We start from the raw sequence: 19,365 nt of genomic DNA, 5'->3' as shown, positions 1-19,365 counted from the left end.
TTCCTGCCGAGCCAGCGCACTGAACCCGCTCAGATCCCAAGGCTGGAGCTCCTTCCTCTTTGGCTGATGGGGACCTTTCCTCGCACCTCACCAGATTTTAAAAGCAGGGATCCCGGCCGTATGCGTAAAGGCAACAAAGGCCAAGACAGCCACGCCTGTTGCAAAGAGGCCCCCGAGAGACCAGCTGAGAGCGGCTATGGGACCCCCAGGAGAGCTGCGTGATGCACACACGCTCCCCTACGTGGGAAGATCCCCAACCCTGACTGACGCTGTTGGAACCTTCCGGAACGACTGGGCCGGGGCCTCCTGAACCGCTCCCTGCTGGCGTCTGATGCACACCCGTGGTAAGAGCCCACGAAGGGGCCTTCAGAAGCCACTCCCGGGTGGGGACTGGGAGCAGCTCTCCAGAGCGTACCAACCCCCCGTCCGCCTGCTTCAAAGACGCCAGCACTGAGAGGCCTGGGGAGGCCCGGTGGGATGTGAGATTCATCACAGCCTTCCCACTTTCCAGGTGCTTCTAGCTCATGACGTCGGTGGCCTGTCCCACTCTCAGCACGGATACATTCAGGCCCCGCAGTGCCCTCTCCCTTTCATGCCTACGCACTAGGATGATAACAGAGTGAAATGACCATCAGTGAGAGAACGTCACCTCAGGGTGCAGGTGCAGGAGGTGGAACCTTCAGGATCGGGGCAGGGCTGCTGCGGAGCCACGCCGACGGAGCCCAGCGGTCTTTCTAGACCAGGTGTACTTTCTAGAACATGGGAGGTGGGCCTTGCCCGACCCGGCTGACCCAGGCTGGGGACATATTTTTAGTTCTGAGTTTGAGTGTCCACACACTGAGAGGCCAAAGAGGAGTGTGGTCATTGCACAGGCTGTCAGGGAACAGATGGGGACCGGAGAGGGGAGGAGGCAAAGGGTTGGAGGAAGGCACTCGTGCATCAGCTGGAGTGTCTGAAGCCCTAACAGGTGACTCTGGAGGGGGTGGTTTCCAGGGAAGGGTGCCCCTTGAAACCACACTTGTGTTACCTCAACACTGAGAAAGATGGCCAGTGGGCTCTGCTGGGGCATCTCAGGGGCCACCCTGGTGTGGGGAGGAACAAAGCTCCAACTCTACTTTGCACCTGGGGATTCTCCAGAAGGTTCCACTGACTTGTTCTGAATGAGCGTGTCATTAAGAATGAAATAACAACACAGGTACCTTCATCAAGGATCCCCAAACAGCTCTGTGGGAAAAAACCTACAGCAAAGAGGACATGTTTTTAATGAAAATAATAATAAATTTTTACCTTGATCAAGTTTTGAAACTTCTTATTTTGCTGCAGCAGCAACTTGTAGTGACTGACTGCTTCGTTGTGTCCACTGCAGAAGACACCATATTTCTTTTTCATCCTCTCTCCATTTTCACCTGAAAACTGAAGAAAGACAGTGCAGATGTTAACCACCATGGAAAGTTTGCTTCCAGCTCATCTGTTTTTTCCTAAAACAAATACTAAGTTCACTCAGTTTCACTTCCTTCTCTAACACACAGACAGACACAGCATGCTTCATTACAGGTGCCTCACGGCAAGGCACAAGGAACGCAAAGTGCTCACGGCTTCATGCCACCAGAGTGCTGTAACAACTTCCTGAAATCTGAGGCGGAAAAAGAAATTTAAGCCAAAGAATGTTAGAAAAATTTTAAAGCAAAAGGGGGATCTTCTAATTAGTTCTAATGAGCTGATTCTAAAGGCACTCTGAGGTCAGATGAGGGGTAATGAGATCCTCTGTCAATCTTGGCCAAGACTCGGAGGTTGACTCCAAAGTCAATTCAGGGCCAACCCCCCCAACCCCCCATGAATGGCATTGGGTCATTGATACGCTTCTAATAATCAAAACACAGCCACCAAGATAAAAAAATAAAGACCAGCCAACTAACCAAAGAAAAGTCCAGAATTCACAGTTGGACAGTGATTGCACAAGTGTGTTGCTATTTAGATGTTTGTGGTGTTAGACCAGTGGTCGGCAAACCGCGGCTCTTGAGCCACATGAGGCTCTTTGGCCCCTTGAGTGTGGCTCGGCGTTAAAACCACTTCTTCAAAATAGACTCGCCCAGGCTGAAAACCGACTTCTGGGCATGGGCCACGAAGTTTCAATCGCACGCCCACACGTGGCATTTTGTGGAAGTGCCACACTCAAGGGGCCAAAGAGCCGCATGTGGCTCGAGGTTTGCTGACCGCTGTGTCAGACCATTAGCCGCACTCGCGGCAGGAAGGGCCCTGGCTCACTGTCTTCGAGAGCGGCAGGCTCTCCACCAATCGGGGGAAAGGGTTCCTGGGCCCAGTTCCTCCACAGGAATGATTCTCAGACAACAGCAGGGTCTGACACTGTCGACCTGGAGACGGCATGAGATTCCAGTTAAGGGTTCAGCCCCTCAGAAGTATCCCTCCCCAAGACACCAGGTGTCACCGAGCTCCTGACCAACGGGCGATAATCAGAGGTTCCCACATCCCCTTCTCGGGTCTGCTGCATTTGCTAGAGGGGCTCACAGAGGGAGAGACATGGGACTTGCTAGGTCACTGGTTTGGTGTAAAGGATGTAACCCAGGAACAGCCTGATAGGAGAGAGGCGTGGGGCCAGGGTGGGGAAAGCACAGAGCTCCCTGACCTGCCCAGGCACCACTCCCCAACCTGCCTGTGCTCGCAGCCTGCAAGCTCCCCCAACCGCAGTGGGTTTTCACTGAGGCTTCACTACACCGTGGCTATTGGTTAACTCACTGACCACGATCAACTGATTCAGCCTCTAGCCCCTCTTCCCGCCCAGTGTCGGGGGTGGGACAAAATTCCAACCCTCAGAGACATGGTCGGGCCCCCTGGCAATCGGCTCCCATCCTACGCTCTTTCGAAAAGTTACCGCGTTCACACACCAGACACCTTGTGCTCCAGCACTCAGGCAGTCCCAGGGCTGGGGAGCTGTGAGCCAGGAAGCTGGATGAAGACCAGGTGTATGTTTTATGAATTACAATACTGCAGGGAGCCGTGTTTTTGTTATTGGGAGAAACAGGGGGCGGGGCTTGTTCGGGCCTTGCCCACCTGCTGGACCAGGAGGTCCCCGATTTTCCGGATGATGTAATTCCGGTCGCTGCCCTCTTCCAGGGACTCCTGGCGGCGTTCCTTCAGTCGAGAGAGGAAGTGGCCATGCACCTCGAGCAGGTCGTCCGCACACGGGAAGAGGCGGCCGATGGCCTTGCTGCTGAACTGCAGCTCCTCCTGCAGGGCCCTGGAGTAGACCTTGAGCATGATCTTGAGCGTCCGCACATGGTGCACCTCGGTCTGCATCAGCTCTGCGGGGACACGGGCGACAGACCTTACCCAGAGTGGGAGCACACGCTGGCCGGCTCCTCGTGTGTCCCCCGGGGACACTGTGCATTCTGCCTGCCCACCACGCACCAGGCTGACTTCTCAGTCCTCCTCCTCAGCCTTCCTGCCCAGGAGCCAGGCTTCCCCCAGGGCTGCAGGGGCCCAGTGTAAGGGATGGGGTGACATCAGGACAGAGAGGACCCAGGATGTGTGCTCAGTCCTCAGATTCACAGGAGGGCGTTTTGTTGTTGTTAATCCTACCCTGAGGATAGTTTTCGTTTGATTCTTAGGGAGAGTGGAAGGGAGCGGGAGAAACGGAGAGAAACACTGATGTGTGAGAGACACATCTATTGGCTGCCTCCCAACTGGGGCTGGGGATCGAGCCTACAACTGAGGTACATGCTCTTGACAGGAATCAAACCCAGGACCCTCAGTCCTCAGGCTAATGCTCTATCCACTGAGACAACTCAGCTGGGGCCACAGGAGGGTTTGTGCCTAGAGTCGAACAAAGACATTTCAAGGCTGTCTAAGCCAGAAGATTGTCTGGATAAACACCACTCCTTGGGTGTGAAACTCGCACATTTGTGCATGTCCATGGCCAGACTCGGACTAAGCCACCTGGCCAGGGCAAGTGAGATTTGAAAAGGCAAAGAAAGATCAGGTTTTATGTTAAGAGTTTTTCTATTTCAAGGCAAGGCCTTAAAGCTGTTCGAGACAAAACCAAGGTCAACGGGGCTGGGCCAAGGAGTCCAGTGGGGCTGGAGGAGGGCGGGAAGCAGTCTGGGTTTGCCCAGCAGTACAGGTCACGTGGCAGCTGGCTGCCCAATGGAAGGGGATCTAGGCTGGTCCCTGTCCCTCTCTGCAGCATCTGTGGCCTGGCTCTGGGCCCTGAGGGAAAGCATCCACCGAGGTTTTCCTCCACAGCCACACCCACCTCGCTCAGCCCAGCAGGAGCTCAGCGTGGGAAACGTAGGATGTGAGTGCCAGTGGACACTACCAAGTGGCACACGGAGCTCTCGGGGCTAGACCTGCCGTGTGGGATACAGAGAGGACACTTTAGGAAGTGCAGTTTCCTTCCAGAATGCCATTGAGGAACAGGAAAGTGCCCCCTCAGGTGACACAACACTCATTGTTGGGGATGGTTCCCATGAAGAAGACCCTGAGAAGAACCAGTAATAGCCCTGGCTGGGCTTACTCAGTTGGCTGAAGCATCATCCCGCACACCGAAAGGTCATTGGTTCGATTCCCGTCAGGACACCTACCTAGGTTGTGGGCTCAGTCCTCGGCTGGGGTGCGTACAAGAGGCAACCAATCGATGTTTCTCTCCCTTTCAGTGGGTTGCCCTGGGCCTTTGTCACCCTGTTGAGAGGGGCCTGGAGGGCTGGGGCTCCTGGCCTGGGAACGGCTCTGTGCCTTAGGAGCTGCGGTTTTCATTGCAACCTACAACCTCCGGTCTCAGGACAGTGGCTGCCCATGGCCCGGGTACCTGACAGCCAATGGGAAGGAGCGCCTGCCATGAAGCTGGTGCTCAAGTCACATGGGGAGAAAGGACATGCTTCCCCAGCACCCAGTCACAGCCGCGCTCAGCCTTCCTTCTCTCCAGGGTCACCAACAAGGTATGAGTCAGGCCAGGGCAGTCGGCCATCCTGACTCTTGGGGATGTTCCTGGCCACCTCTTCCCTGGCCCCAAAGGCAGGCTGTGCTGGGGAGAGCAGTGAGCGGGTGACAGAGTCTCAGGGGGTGTCAGCAGTGGAGCCCAGATTCGAGGTGGAAAAATTTGAGAAAAAGAAAAAAAGGAAAGAAAAAAAGGAAGTGCTAGTGTGAGGCCTAGCATTTCTTACCATAAATCACATCCTGTCTCTTCACCACCTCCTTCTTTTGTTCCTTTGCGTACGCTGGGTCCACAGACAGGCTCCAGGACTCGGCCTCGAACTCGTGGGCGTCCGATTCGATCTCACTCCGCAGTGATGCCGCGTAGGAGTCTGGGGAAGGGCGAGAGGGCAGGCTCAGCGTGCAGCCTGACTGGCCTGCATCCCCTCAACAAACTGACGTGGTCCCAGCATCCCAAGGCGGGTGGAGGAATTGGGGTGACTGTACCTTCTACAAAAATGGACTCGGCGTTCGAGGATGTAAGTGAAAGGGAGTCGTCAGCTGTCTGCTTAAATTTCAAAAATACAGAGTCGGCTTCATCCATCTCTCCTATGACTGGTCTAAAGAAAAACCATAAAAACAATCATTTCAAAACACTGAATTAAATATGCACACCCCATCCGATGAAGGCAAATCAGACTGTTAATCAATCTGCTTAAATATGAGTTGAGAACTTTGTGGATTTTAATATAAACCTTAACTTTGTCACAAATCACTTTTTAAAGTTAGAAGCCTGTCAACACAACTGCTTCCAGCAAAACGAGCTTCCATGCTCAGATCGGGTCAGAGTGGGTAAGTGTCTGCCTCTTTTCCTGGCCAGGGACCCCAAATGCCTTCAAGCGAGAGTTCCGAGCTCCCAGGCAAAGCCTGACTCAGCGGGCGGAGGGAGACCTCTTCAGAGAAAGACAACCCGCTCCTCCCCGCCCCACTCCAACAAGGGTCACACGAAGACGCTGTTTAGCACCAGGCACTCCCCGATGGAAGTATAAAGCGAACCACCTCGGAGTCCTGGAAACACGGGTGGGGGCATAAATAACAGGGTGCAGGCTCCACGGCAACCTCAGTGGGCCTTCTAGCCTCGCTGTCCTGAGTAAAGAAAGGGACCCTGGACGAGGGTCCTCCGAGAGCATGAAGCACACACACCCTGTTTTTAAAAAGGACAAGCAGTGGCTCTGAAACAAGCGTCCACGGACACTCACCTCTTGGCTGGGGCCCACAAGCAGACTCGCACCCGAGGTCTCCCTCCAGAGAGGCTGCCGGCAGGTCCCCGTGCACTGCCACACCAGCCCCTCCCTCCCCCGCACCGACCGCGGGAGGACCACTTACCCGAGCCTCGCCCCTGCTCCCGCGTGGCTGGGTGCTGGCTGCGGACCCCCCTTCTGCGAGACCGTCATGCCGGCATTCCTGGAGAGGGCCAGGCTGCCGTCGGACAGGAGGGTGGGCCTCGGCGGCTCCTTCACGGACGCTGTGACGGAGGCAAAGGCGGGGTTGGTGCTGAGAAAGTGGGCAGGGTAGTGGCAGCCCTGCTCTGACCGTGGCCGCAGCATGGACAGGACCTTGGAGGTTAGCAGCTCGTTATTCAGAAAGACATTCTCGCTCCATCTCCGAGGGAAGGAGCCATAGAAGGACAGCTCGGGCCGGTGCAGCCCACTGTCCCTGCCTCTGCCGCCGCCTCTGGAATGCGCGTTCCCCATGCTGGCGGCCGGGGCTGCGGGACCCTTGCAGTTTTATGCCTCCGTGAGATCCTTCTAGAAATGTGAAGTGGCGCCTGCTCTTACTGTATTGGCCACAGCAGCCGCTCTGGAAACAGGAAATTGGTCCCTACTGTGACCGTTTAGGGTGCAAATCGCACCGCATTTTTCCTTTGGTAGAATAACAGCTACAAAGCATCCTCTGTCTCAGCGGGGAGTCAACAGCAGAGAGCAGGTCTGTTCACTGTAGAGAAGCTAAGATCATGAAACAGGGAGCTCCGTGCTCCTGTGGCTGTGCTGACCTCACACACACACACACACACACACACACACACACGGCTCCATGCTCCTGTGGCTGTGCTGACCTCACACACACACATACACACACACACACACACAGCTCCGTGCTCCTGTGGCTGTGCTGACATCACACACACACACACACACACACACACACACACACGGCTCTGTGCTCCTGTGTCTGTGCTGACATCACACACACACACACACACACACACACACACACGGCTCTGTGCTCCTGTGTCTGTGCTGACATCACACACACACACACACACACACACACACACACACGGCTCTGTGCTCCTGTGTCTGTGCTGACATCACACACACACACACACACACGGCTCTGTGCTCCTGTGTCTGTGCTGACATCACACACACACACACACACACACACACACACACACACGGCTCCGTGCTCCTGTGGCTGTGCTGACCTCACACACACACACACACACACACACACACGGCTCCGTGCTCCTGTGGCTGTGCTGACCTCACACACACACACACACACACACACACACACACGGCTCCGTGCTCCTGTGGCTGTGCTGACCTCACACACACACACACACACACACACACACACACACGGCTCCGTGCTCCTGTGGCTGTGCTGATATCACACACACACACACACACACACACACACACACGGCTCCGTGCTCCTGTGGCTGTGCTGACCTCACACACACACACACACACACACACACACACACACACGGCTCCGTGCTCCTGTGGCTGTGCTGACCTCACACACACACACACACACACACACACACACACACACGGCTCCGTGCTCCTGTGGCTGTGCTGATATCACACACACACACACACACACACACACACACACACACACTCTGAGGCTGAGGCCACCACGGTCCATAAGAATTCTGGTAGAATCTAACACCAAAGTAGCCGGCAGGCGGACCCTCTTCCGTAGGGTGGCTGCACACCAACCCAACGTGCAGCAGGGGCCAAAGCGCTGCCCGCTCTCCTCTGAGAGCTGAGCTACTAGGAAGCACCTACCCTGGTGATACCTTCCCACTGATGGAAGCAACTCTCTGAGAACCAAGCTATCATTAACTAGGCTGGTTTCCCCTTCCTAGTCAACCATTTAACTCAAGCCTTGAGTAGGCTGCTTGGTTAATTTATTCTCAGGGTGAAAGCCACATTTGAAAGCTTTGCTCCAAGATCAACAGCAGCATAAAAAGAAATCTGCCTGGTGGCGTTCCCGACCTGGCTCTGGGTCCCCATCAAGGTTTCTGGAAGAAAGTGGCTGGAGCTCTGGCCTCAGAAGCAGCGAGGCTGTCCCGAGGGGTGGGCGCAGGAAACTGTACTTCTTTTAGGAGCTTTATGAGTGGGTGCGGGGCTCAGCTTGCTGGGTGAGTTTTAGTTTTGGTGGAAATTCAGGGAGCTTGCCAGTGTGCCGGCGGGCATGTGTCCAGGGGAAAGTTCTGGTAGAGGAGGAATGAGAAAGCTCGCACATGCACAGAAAGCGTACTGTCCCACTACTCATTCTTTAACGAGCTCAGCCTGGTGAGGATACCACGGGCAGTGACATCAGAGTGACATCACCATCAGCAGCAGCTGGCAATCACCAGGAAACCGAGGCCTTGGGGCCCAGGGCAGACAATGCTGCCATTTCTGCACCACATTAACTCCGCCCAGGCCCTCAGGACCTTCTCGTACAAACATGAGGCAGATCCTGAAATGCACCCTTTGCCTCGCATCCTGGTGGCCTGACACATTGTTCCTGTGACCCTTGGTGTTGCCTGAAGTGGATGGATTCTATCTTAATCAAACAGTCCATAGAAGAAAAACTTTCTCTACGAATCACTGGTTCAAGAGGTTGTTCAAGGGTCAACTGCACTTGTTTATTCTGATCAGTCTGCTTCCCCAACTGAATGGAGGACATGCCTCCTACAAAACAGGTAAAGGAATCGTTTTTTTCATGAAATGCTATTCAGTCATAAAAAGGAAGGGCAGTCTAACACACCCTACATCGATGAACCTTGAGCCATCACACTCAGTGAAATAAGCCAGCCATAGAAGGACAGGTATTGCAGGGTTCTACTCATCCGAGTTCCGACAGCAACCATTTTCAAACAGTGGGACAGAGAATTTTAAAAACATGCAATACCTGACTAATTAGTCAGGAGCACTGACTAAATAAAAAAGTGACAATAGCCCTAACTGGTTTGGCTCAGTGGATAGAGCATCAGCCTGTGCACTCAAGGGTCCCAGGTTCAATTCTGGCCAAGGGCATGTACCCTGGTGGCGGGCACATCCCCAGTAGGGGGTGTGCAGAAGGCAGCTGATTGATGTTTCTCTCTCATCAATATTTCTAATTCTCTCTCCCTCTCCCTTCCTCCCTGTAAAAAAAAAAATCATCAATTAAAAAATACATATATTTATATTTATATATTTATATTTATATTTAAAAGTGACAATAGCTAATACAATAGTACCTATCTGGTGTGAATGAATCAAAACTATATATTTTTTTTGTCAGATTGGCAAAATGTACATATTTTTTGTGTGCCACAGGATTACAGTACGTAATTAGCTTATCTGTGCCACAAGATGAAAAAGTCTGCAAATCCCTATCCTGGTGGAGTCAGACCACGGAGACAGAAAGTGGACGATGGGAGCCATGGGCTGGGGAAGGGGGGCCAAGCTGGTGTTTACTGGGGACAGCGTTCCAGTTTGGGAAGATGAGAACGTTCTGGAGATGAACAGCGGGATGGTTGTATGACAGCGTACTAATACTAATGAACTGTACCTATGTATATTTTATCACTATTAAAAAAAAGAAATGATTGTTTCTTTGGGGTGCTGGAATGCTTCTTTATTTTGGCTGTGGTGTTGGTTACTTAAATCTATACGTGGGAGAAATTTTCAAAGAACTATATACTCACTTTCCCCCACAAGAGTACATGTAACAACTGGCAAAATAAATAGGGTCTATCCTCAAGTTAACATTGAGCCAATATCAGTGTCCTGGTTTTGACAATGGATTATAGTTACATTAGATTGTCACTGGGAGACACTTGGTGGTGGGTACACGGAGACTCTACTATTTTACAACTTCTTTGACTCTTAAACTATTTCAAAATAAAAAGTTACAGTTGAGTCCAGCAGTGTGGCCCAGTTGGTTGAGCATCATCCCAAGCACCAAGAGGTTGCCGGTTCAGTTCCAGGTCAGGGCACAGGCCCGGGTTGTGGGCTCAATCCCCAGTAGGGAATGTGCAGGAGGCAGTTGATGAAAGTTTCTGTCATTGATGTTTCCATCTCTGTCTCCCTTTTCCTTCCTATCTCTCTCCAAAATCAACAAAAAAGTATTTTAAAAAAGTTACAGTTGATTCGAATTATTCACAATAACGATGTTCTAAAAAGTCACAGTGGACGCTGAATTAGGGAATACTGAACCTAGTATGCTCACAGGAGAAATGCTGGTTAGGGCTCTATCACTGTTTAGCTACACTTTTTCATCAACCACTCAATACATCACCGTGTATTATATGTGTTTCTGTTAAATGACACCTTGTTTTTAAATATGTTTTAATTGATTTTAGAGAGAGAGAGGAAGGGAGAAGAACAGAGAAAAACATCGACGAGAGACAAACATCGATCGGCTGCCTCCTGCACACCCCTTATTGGGGATCAAACCCACAACCTGGGCATGTGCCCTGACTGGGAATGGAACTGATGACCTCTTGGTTCATGGGTTGATGCTCAACCACTGAGTCACACTGGCCGGGCTAAATGACACCTTATTCAAACACAACGTCAATCTATTAGCACTGAACTTATGCCCAACAACACTGTACCTCATGTCTATAAATTTCTACATAAGGCACCCTGCAGTCTTCTTGTGCTCAGGAACACTAGACAGTACTGCTCACAGGACATTTTAAACTGTGAGATCGCCGCCAAGAGTACAGAGTGAGGGAAATACCCGCATTAAATACACTGCACAAAGGGCACTTGTTACAGCATGAACTGCCAAAGTGCTGCCTGTTCCATCTTCGCTGGGAATATGCACATTGGGCAACTCATTTAAAAAAATGTTTTTCTTGATTTCAGAGAAAGGAGGGAGAGGGCGAGAGATAGAAACAACCAATGATGAAAGAGAACCACCAATCAGCTGCCTCCCACATGCTCCTCATTGGGAATTAAGCCCACAACCCGGGCATGTGCCCAGACTGGGAAGCTCCTGATGCTCAACCAATGGACCACACTGGCCAGGCTGTTCTGCAAGTCTGCAAAAGACTTTCTCCCCTTCTCCCCCCTGGTATCAATTTGGGGGTTACAAATACATTTCAGCAAATAAGTGAATTCATAAGTACAGAATCTGTGAATAATAAGGATTGACTAAATTGTGTTAAATGAGAAGTTATATTTTAGACCACCTGTATTTGCACACACCACAGAGCACGGATTTCTTTATAATTCATTACACATACACTTCCAAAAAGTATAGGAGATGGCCTTTTATTTGGGGGGAACTTTATATATATATATATATATATATATATATATATATATATATATATATATATATATTACTGATTTTTTACAGAGGAAGGGAGAGAGATAGAGAGCTAGAAACATCGATAAGAGAGAAACATCAATCAGCTGCCTCCTACTCACCCCCTACTGGGGATGTGCCCACAACCAAGGTACATGCCCTTGACCGGAATCGAACCTGGGACCTTTCAGTCCGCAGACCAATGCTCTATCCACTGAGCCAAACCGGTTTCGGCTACTTAAGACTTTTAAAATGAGATACACAGCCACCAGTCGAGTCTTTCTGTGACATATGCAGCCTTGGAAATAACGGCTTGATCAAGACATGAATCAGTATCTCTGCCAGAGATCAGCTGTGTGAACGGTGTCTTTTTTCTGTATTTTTGATGGTCTGACATCTGGGGCCCCGCTCACCTGAAGGACTGCCCCTACTGCAGGGGCAGCCAGTCCTAGAGGTGTAAGGACTCACCTACAGGAGTTAAATTCATAAATAAGCAAAGCAACCAGCCCAGAGCCCGCCCCCCCCGCCCCCCCCCAATGAGCTCTCACACTCAGGGCCACCACCCACCTGCCTTAAGCATGATCTCCCAGGCCCTGTGCCCCAGAGCCCGCTGGGACCGTTCACAGGAGCCTGTCCGAATGCCGTCGGCCCTGCCTCACCCTCTCCTCCCGGGGAGACCGCAGGCATTCCCTGGCTCAGGTCCCCCCTCCCTTTCTCCCTCAGACCCCGGGCTTCGCTGCGGCCCAGATACTTGCCACAATGAGGGTGGACCTTGGAAATACGCTGAGGGAAGGGTCGGCCACAGACCACTTTACAGGAAGTGTGCAGAGCGGGCAAACCCAGAGGCAGAAGTAGAGTAAGAGGTGCCTAGGTCTGGGGAAGACTGGAGGGTGGGCGTGGGTTATTTTTTGGGTCCTAAATTAATTGCACTGACTCTGACTATACTAAAAGGCCCTGAATTGAACATTTAAATGGGTGAATTGGATGGAATGAGAATTAAACGGATAAACTCTGGTGAGGACCAGCCGGCCTTCTCCAGGGGAACATGGCGTTTGGTTTGTAGTTTAACACGGAGTCATCATGCTTGTGTTTGTGAGACAGAAACACGCGTGTGTCCTGCTATCATGCTTTCCTAACCCAGACAGCCACGCTGGGACAGATGGGCAGGGTGAGTGAGCGCTGCCCCCGCTGTCTGCAGGGGCGGGACGCCCTCCAGAGCCTCATTAGCACTGTCTGCCCCCTGCTGAGAGGCCCATCGCCTCACACTGAGCTGTTCCTGACGAGCCAGGGAGCAGCAGGGATGGGTAAGACGTGACAGTGAAAATGGAGGAAAACACACTCCCCGTCTCAGCGACACACACAGATGGCAGCCTGTTCCCGTGATCTTTTAAAGCCTGTTTTAGCTTCGTTTCTTGAACCAAAGAGGAGTCTCCGAGCAAATGAGACCGAGCCGTGTGAGACACCAGGGTCCTGCCTGACAACGGACTCCACAACACGGTCAGGTTCGGGGGCACTTTCCAGCGCAGTTATGCTCCTCCTGAGACCGTGAGTCCCTTAGGTCACACACCTTCCCCTCTAACACACAAACACGACCCCATTAGCCTTTGTAGGAATTCTAAGGACCCTCGTTAGAAAGAGCAATGAGATTTAATAGCTACAAATCCTTTGAAAGTCATTTTTTGAGAAAGCTTAATTTGGCCTATCAAGTGATCATCTTGATTGGTTTTAAATGGTCCTTTATCATCTCAAAACACACTGGCTTCTAGAAAAATTGACTTTCAACGAGAATTTATATTCTAAATGGCAGAGTCTCCCTGCTGTTTGACGGAAAAGCAGCTGGCACCATCTCTGGAGGGCAGCTGGACCCTGGCACAGAGGTTCTGCCGTTTTCTGCAAAAAGCCACACAAACGGGCCAGACAAGCTGCACTTTTAGGCAGGAACAGCTGTTCCCAAGGCGTGGCTTCGAAATAACTGCTCCTTTTCTCACAGGCAGTGAGGGCCTGTGTACCCCGCCCTGCCCCCATTCTTTATCTCAACAAACTTTCAGGCTGACAGCGTCGTCGCTGGTCTCTGGAGAGTTCTAGCAAGCTTGAGCTATGGGTAAGTGTTAGAGAGACAATTAAGAAGCTCTGATACAAGATGAAGTTTTCAGTTCACAGTCCCCGTCTTTTCTGACACCTGAGAATAGACTAAATCGATGCCAAGATGACTCATTGATTTCTCTGATCTGCTTCATTTTGATATCACACAAGCAAGGTGCTATAACAAAGAGTAAAACTATAGGAGGAGAAAAACACCATAACCCACGTTTTGGGGCACAAAGGAAAAAAGGGTATCTGGTGGCTTAGCAGATAACGTGAGCCAGAAAGAATACTCTTTCTAAACCCGATCTTACCCAATAAAAAGCACACGAGTCCCGTACTCCCCAAATGTGGCAAACCCAGTGAATAACGTTTAAAAAACTGTGGTATCTGCTTGTCTATGTGTGCAGAAAACTTAAAAACCACAAAAAGATATAAAAGTAGAAATAATCCACAGTTAATTGCTGGTATAAATAGTTTTATAAGTTGAAAAATAATGTTTAGTAATGATGACTGGGGATTTGTGTTGAAAAATCTCTCACAAATAGCAAAAGAATAATATTAATAGTAAACATATTTTTTGCATAATCATCATACAGGACATGCAGATATGCCATTCACTGAGAGACGTGGGGTTAGGGGTGCTGACACCGGCAGTAAAAAATCTGCATAGAACTTTCGACTCCTCCAAAACCTAACGACTAATAGCCTGCTGTTGACAGTAGCTTCACTAATAACAGGAGCGGTTGTGTAACACATATTGTGTGTGTTCTAAGTACTACATACTGTATTATCACAATAAAGCAAACTAGAGAAAAGATGTCATTGAGAAAATCATAAGAGAAAATACATTTACAGCACTGTACTGTATTTATCCATACTATAAGTTTATATTGTCTGCTTACAAGATAAATTATCTGTCAGCACCACCATCAATATTGTCCTATGTGATACAGAAACACTGTAGATATTCTATGTATCACAAAGACTAGACCTCAAACATGAAAAGATATTGTGCAAAAGGCACTCATATTTATTTACATGTGTAACAGTCAGGCACTGATAATGAAGCAGCAGCAATATGATTGCTTTATGTGGCCAACCTTTCGGACCTCACAGACCACCAGTGTCCACGAACCACAGGTTGGTGACCTCTGGTCTCGTGTAATTGACACAATTGCTTCACGGTAGTAAGAAAATCTCAAAAATATACTTAAATGTACCCATGCAGTCCAAACCCATATTGTTCAAGGGTCAGCTGTACAATACCACAAAACCATATTCTGTATTACTCTATGGGTAGCAAGAAAAATGACACCCATGTCTGTGAGCATAAAAATAAACCTCAACCTAAACTTCATGCTTGTCACAAAAATCAGAATGGAGCACAGATTTATTTGGAAAATGTAACATTATAAAACTTTCCACAGATCTTCAGGAACTACAGCTTGGATATTGAAGGGTTTTTTGATATGACACCAAGAGCCCAGTCCACATTTTAAAATCTATAAATTGACTTCATAATAATGCAAACCTTTGCTGTGGAAAAGCCTGTGAAGAGGATAAATGACAAGCTAGGGGGAGGAGGGAATATTGCAAACCACCCGTCTAACAAAGAACTCTCAAAACTCAAGAGTAAACGTACAAACAACCCATTTAGAAAATGAGCAAAAGAGATGAAGATACATTTCCCTGGAGTAAATAGATGACCAGAAAGTATAAGAGGTGTTCCACATCCCTGGCCATTAGAGAAATGCAAATTAAAAGCGCCTTGAGTTATCACAAACAGAACGCTGAGCATAAAAAACAGTGCCGACGCTAAATGCTGGCGAGGATGTGGAGAAACTGGAATATTCGCACGTAGCTGGTGGGAATATAAAACGGTGCAGCCGCTCAGGAAACACTTGGGCAGTTTGTAAAGAAAACGAAATAACTGCACCTCTCAGTATTAATCTCAGAAATGCAAAACTTGTGTCTAGGCAAAAACCCGTTCACAACTGTTGGTAGCAGCTTTATTCTTAATAGCTCCAAACCGGAACAACCTACATGTCTTTCACTGGGCAAATGGTCAGATAAACTGTGGCCCATGGAACACCTCTCAGCAAAAAGTCACTGCATGATTCCATTTATAGAACATTCTTTCCTAAAAATAAATAAATAAATAAATAAATAAATAAATATATATATATATATATTTTTTTTTTTTTTAATTTTTTTATTTTTTTTTCTTATTGGTTTTAGAGAGAGGGAGAGGGAGAGAGAAACATTGATCAGCTGCCTCCTGCACGCCCCCTTCTGGGAATAGAGGCTACAACCTGGCATGTGCCCTGACAGGGAATCGAACCAGTGATCTCAGTGCACAGGACAAAGCTCAACCAACGGAGCCACACTGGCCTGGGCTGCAGAACATTCTTGAAATAGGAAAATGAAATTACAGAGATGGAGAACAGATAAGCGACTGCCTGGGGTTAGTGATGGTGGGGAACAGGTGTGATCATAAAGTTCAAGTTCAAGGGTGATCTTTGAAATGATGGAACAGTCCTGATCTTGACGGTGGTGGTGATGGGAACCTGCAGTGCGATTTCATTTTGCACACAGAACTAGATCACACTGTCCCCATGACAACTTGCTGGTTTTGATATCCTATACAGTTACCTAAAAAGTAAGCATTGGGGAGAACTGGGTTAAGGTGACATGTAACTCCTCTGTACCTACCTTTGAATTAACTGTGAATCTATAGTGATTTTGAAAGGAAAAGTTTAAAATAACAAAAGTACTACCAACAAAAAAACAGAACACTCATGTCCATTATCTTAGAGATTGCGCCTTCTGGCACTGGAGGTATGTCTTCCGTTCAACCCACACTTGTCCCCCGCACCCCAAGCACCCCAGCAGTCCCTTCACCCCAGCCGGGGAGCCTCTGCCTGAAGAGGCCTCCTGGTGCCCAGCCTGTCTCAGGAGCTGCCCTCTGTGGGCTGCCTGTAACCGGAGCCTGCCTTCGGCATCTCCCGAGTCTTCCTCTCTAATCCACCCCCTCCCCAAACCCTTTCCCTGGAGATTCACCCCATGGGGCACTCCAGCCTGCAGCCCATCACTTGCACAGAGGCCGGCCTTCCACACGCCCTGGACCATGTACTAGTCTGTGCAGCACTTTGGAAAAGCAGTCTGGTGATCATACCTGACCTTTGCCTCCATAATTCTGTCTCTCTGAGACTCGTGTATGCAACTGGAAGGCAAATGATTAAACAGCATTTACAAGGACCACAGCATGGTGAAACATGGGCAGCATTTGTAGTCACTGTGGTTATAAATACACACACCCATGCAAATAAAGGCGGGGCCAGAGACAGTTGTAAGAGGTGGTTAGAATACGGTTAATTTTCACTTTGTTTTAATGTTCCCTCTTTCACATTTGAAGTTCGCTCTGGTACTGCTATTAACCAAGAGGCATCAGATTCAGGTAATAGAGGCATCGGCGACATGTTTTCCTGTGCCCTTATCAGTGTTTCATGGGGCTGTTTTTCATCAGCCAGGAATCTCTGTGTGCAGCTGGCTGGATCTGTGCCCAAGAATGTTCCTTCCACCTTGTTCTTTTCACCCCTAAGATGACTCACCTAAGCAGTTTGCCTTAGTTTTAAAGAATTTTTATTGATTTTTTGAGAAAGGAAGGGAGAAAGAGAGAGAGAAACATCAATGTGAGAGAGAACATTGATCAGTTGTCTCCTGTATATTGCCTACCAGGGATCAAGGCCCACAACCCGGATATGTGCCCTGACCAGGAACTGGACCACCAACACTTTGAGATGCAGGACAACGCCCAGCCCACTGAGCCACACTGGCCAGGGCACCTTCTTAACATTATTAAACAAGAATAACTTAGAGAAATGCCATCTTAGTATTAGACATTAATTAGAGACATACCTTATTTACCAATAAATAATTAAGTGGGCAGTCTCCCCACCCCCCCAAAAAAGCTTTGAAGTTACGGTTTATTAAAAATGAGAATTCAGCCCTTGCCGGTTTGGCTATTCAATGGCTAGATTCGATCCTGGGTTCAATTCAATCCTGGGTTTGATTCCGGTCAAGGGCATATGCATGAGTGTGGGCTTGATTCCCCAGTGGGGGGTGTGCAGGAGGCGGCCAATCAGTAATTCTCATCATTGATGTTTCTGTCTCTCTCTCCCTCTCCCTTCCTCTTTGAAATCAATAAAAACATATTTTTTAAAAAGGAAAAGAAAATGAGAACCCTCCAGCCCTGGCCAGTTTGACTCAGTGGCTAGAGCATCGGCCTGCAGACTGAAGGGTCCCAGGTTCGATTCCGGTCAAGGGCATGTACCTTGGTTGCGGGCACATACCCAGTAGGGAGTGTGCAGGAGTCAGCTGATAGATGTTTCTCTCTCATCAATGTTTCTACTCTTCTATCCCTATCCCTTCCTCTCTGTAAAAAATCGATAAAATATATTTAAAAAGAAAATTCTGGGTCTGTAGAGCCTGAGGGAGATCTTGGGGATTACAAATGACACCACCAGTGTCCCCTCCTTTATATTTGTAGAACAGTCCACCCAACAACAGCAGAAAAATTCACATTTTTTCCAGCGCATGTGAACTATTCATTAAAATAGACAACATTGTGGACAATAAAACATAGGCTTATAAATTTAAAAGTATTAAAAAGAAGACTGTCAGGAAGGCCCACATGTTGGGGCTGAGGGCGGGAATGCCTGTGGGCAGGTACGGAGGAGCGTTATCCTTGTGAGATCAGCCAGGGCAGCAGGATCCCCCCCGAGGCCCAAGGAGAAGAGGGGCTGAGAGGTCAGCTTGCAGGGAACCCAGGACGGGGGGAGCCGGGTCAGCACACAGCGTTCAGTTCACTGAGATGTGAGCCGTGAGGGTTAACAGCCACTTCCTGACCATCTCCTGCCCCACCTTCCATCAGAGTCCAGCAGCCACACAGTCTACGTAGAGCCTTCTTTTCTTTAACCGACGCGATAGTCCTTCAATAGCCGATTGTCTTTACAGTGAAAGAGCCAAGAATGGGCGTAACCCTCACCTTTGGATGCCCTCCCTGGAGGGACCAGAGCTGTGTACCCAGGAGCAGGCTGACAGAGCACTCAGATACAAGGCAATGCTAACACCCTTGATGAGTGGCACCAGACCTTGCCCTCGAGAAGGTCAAGGTTCAGTGAGGCAGTGCAATTAAAGTCAGCAGTGACAGGTAAAGGAAGCAGGGCCGGCCTAGGCTGTGGGGGCGGGGAGTAGAGGAGAGTGGCCCCGAGGGATTCTGGCCTCACCCCAAAGCCAGCTGGCCAAGGGCACCCAGGGACTCTGAGGTCCGTGCTGCCTGTCAGTGTGGTTGGGGTTCAGGGTTTAAACACTGGCGAGATGAGGCCAGTGGGGGCCTGTATCCCAAAGAGGGGCACCACCAGGCCGGGGAGTCCGGGCTTCACACCAAAGCCAGGCAGACAGTCAGGTGTGGGGAGACACGCAGGCAGCAGGTGAGGGGTGGGAGTGGCCACCCAAACAGGCCACAGCCTTGGCTAAATGACTAGGGCTTGTGCTGCCGGCCTGAGGGAAGGGCCCTACGCAGATGAGCAGTGGTTCCATGAGAGAATGGGGCAGGGCCACCATGAACATGGAGAGACAATGGAGTGATGCGGAGTAGGGCACCTTGCCGGGGAAGTGAGTGTCATGTCTGGGTGTCAAACATAACTCGAGGGCCGTGTGTTCCCAGTGTACCATGGTGCCCAATAGAGATGTGTTGAATAGATG

General features: G+C 49.8%; 1 protein-coding gene across 4 annotated transcripts in view; it reads right to left on the bottom strand.

Moving 5' to 3' along the window:
• Positions 1–19,365, bottom strand: part of ARHGEF18 (Rho/Rac guanine nucleotide exchange factor 18) — a 47,540-nt gene that overhangs the window by 13,469 nt on the left and 14,706 nt on the right. For 2 of the 4 annotated variants that reach the window (XM_045585974.1, XM_045585973.1), the window contains exons 2-6: positions 6,313–6,451; positions 5,434–5,546; positions 5,178–5,318; positions 3,070–3,320; positions 1,288–1,413 (exon numbers count right to left, since the gene is read on the bottom strand). In XM_045585974.1, the coding sequence (XP_045441930.1) occupies positions 1,288–1,413; positions 3,070–3,320; positions 5,178–5,318; positions 5,434–5,546; positions 6,313–6,380 (699 nt within the window). In that variant the 5' untranslated portion in view covers positions 6,381–6,451. Of the gene's footprint in view, positions 1–1,287; positions 1,414–3,069; positions 3,321–5,177; positions 5,319–5,433; positions 5,547–6,312; positions 6,696–19,365 lie in introns of those variants that run through there. The other 2 variants (XM_045585972.1, XM_036450084.2) reach the window with 1 other exon arrangement.

The sequence above is a fragment of the Pipistrellus kuhlii genome, unplaced genomic scaffold, assembly GCF_014108245.1.
Source record: "Pipistrellus kuhlii isolate mPipKuh1 unplaced genomic scaffold, mPipKuh1.p scaffold_m20_p_21, whole genome shotgun sequence".
Classification (NCBI taxonomy): domain Eukaryota; kingdom Metazoa; phylum Chordata; class Mammalia; order Chiroptera; family Vespertilionidae; genus Pipistrellus; species Pipistrellus kuhlii.
Note: the sequence above shows the minus strand (reverse complement) of the source record. Positions and strands in the feature narration are given on the sequence as shown.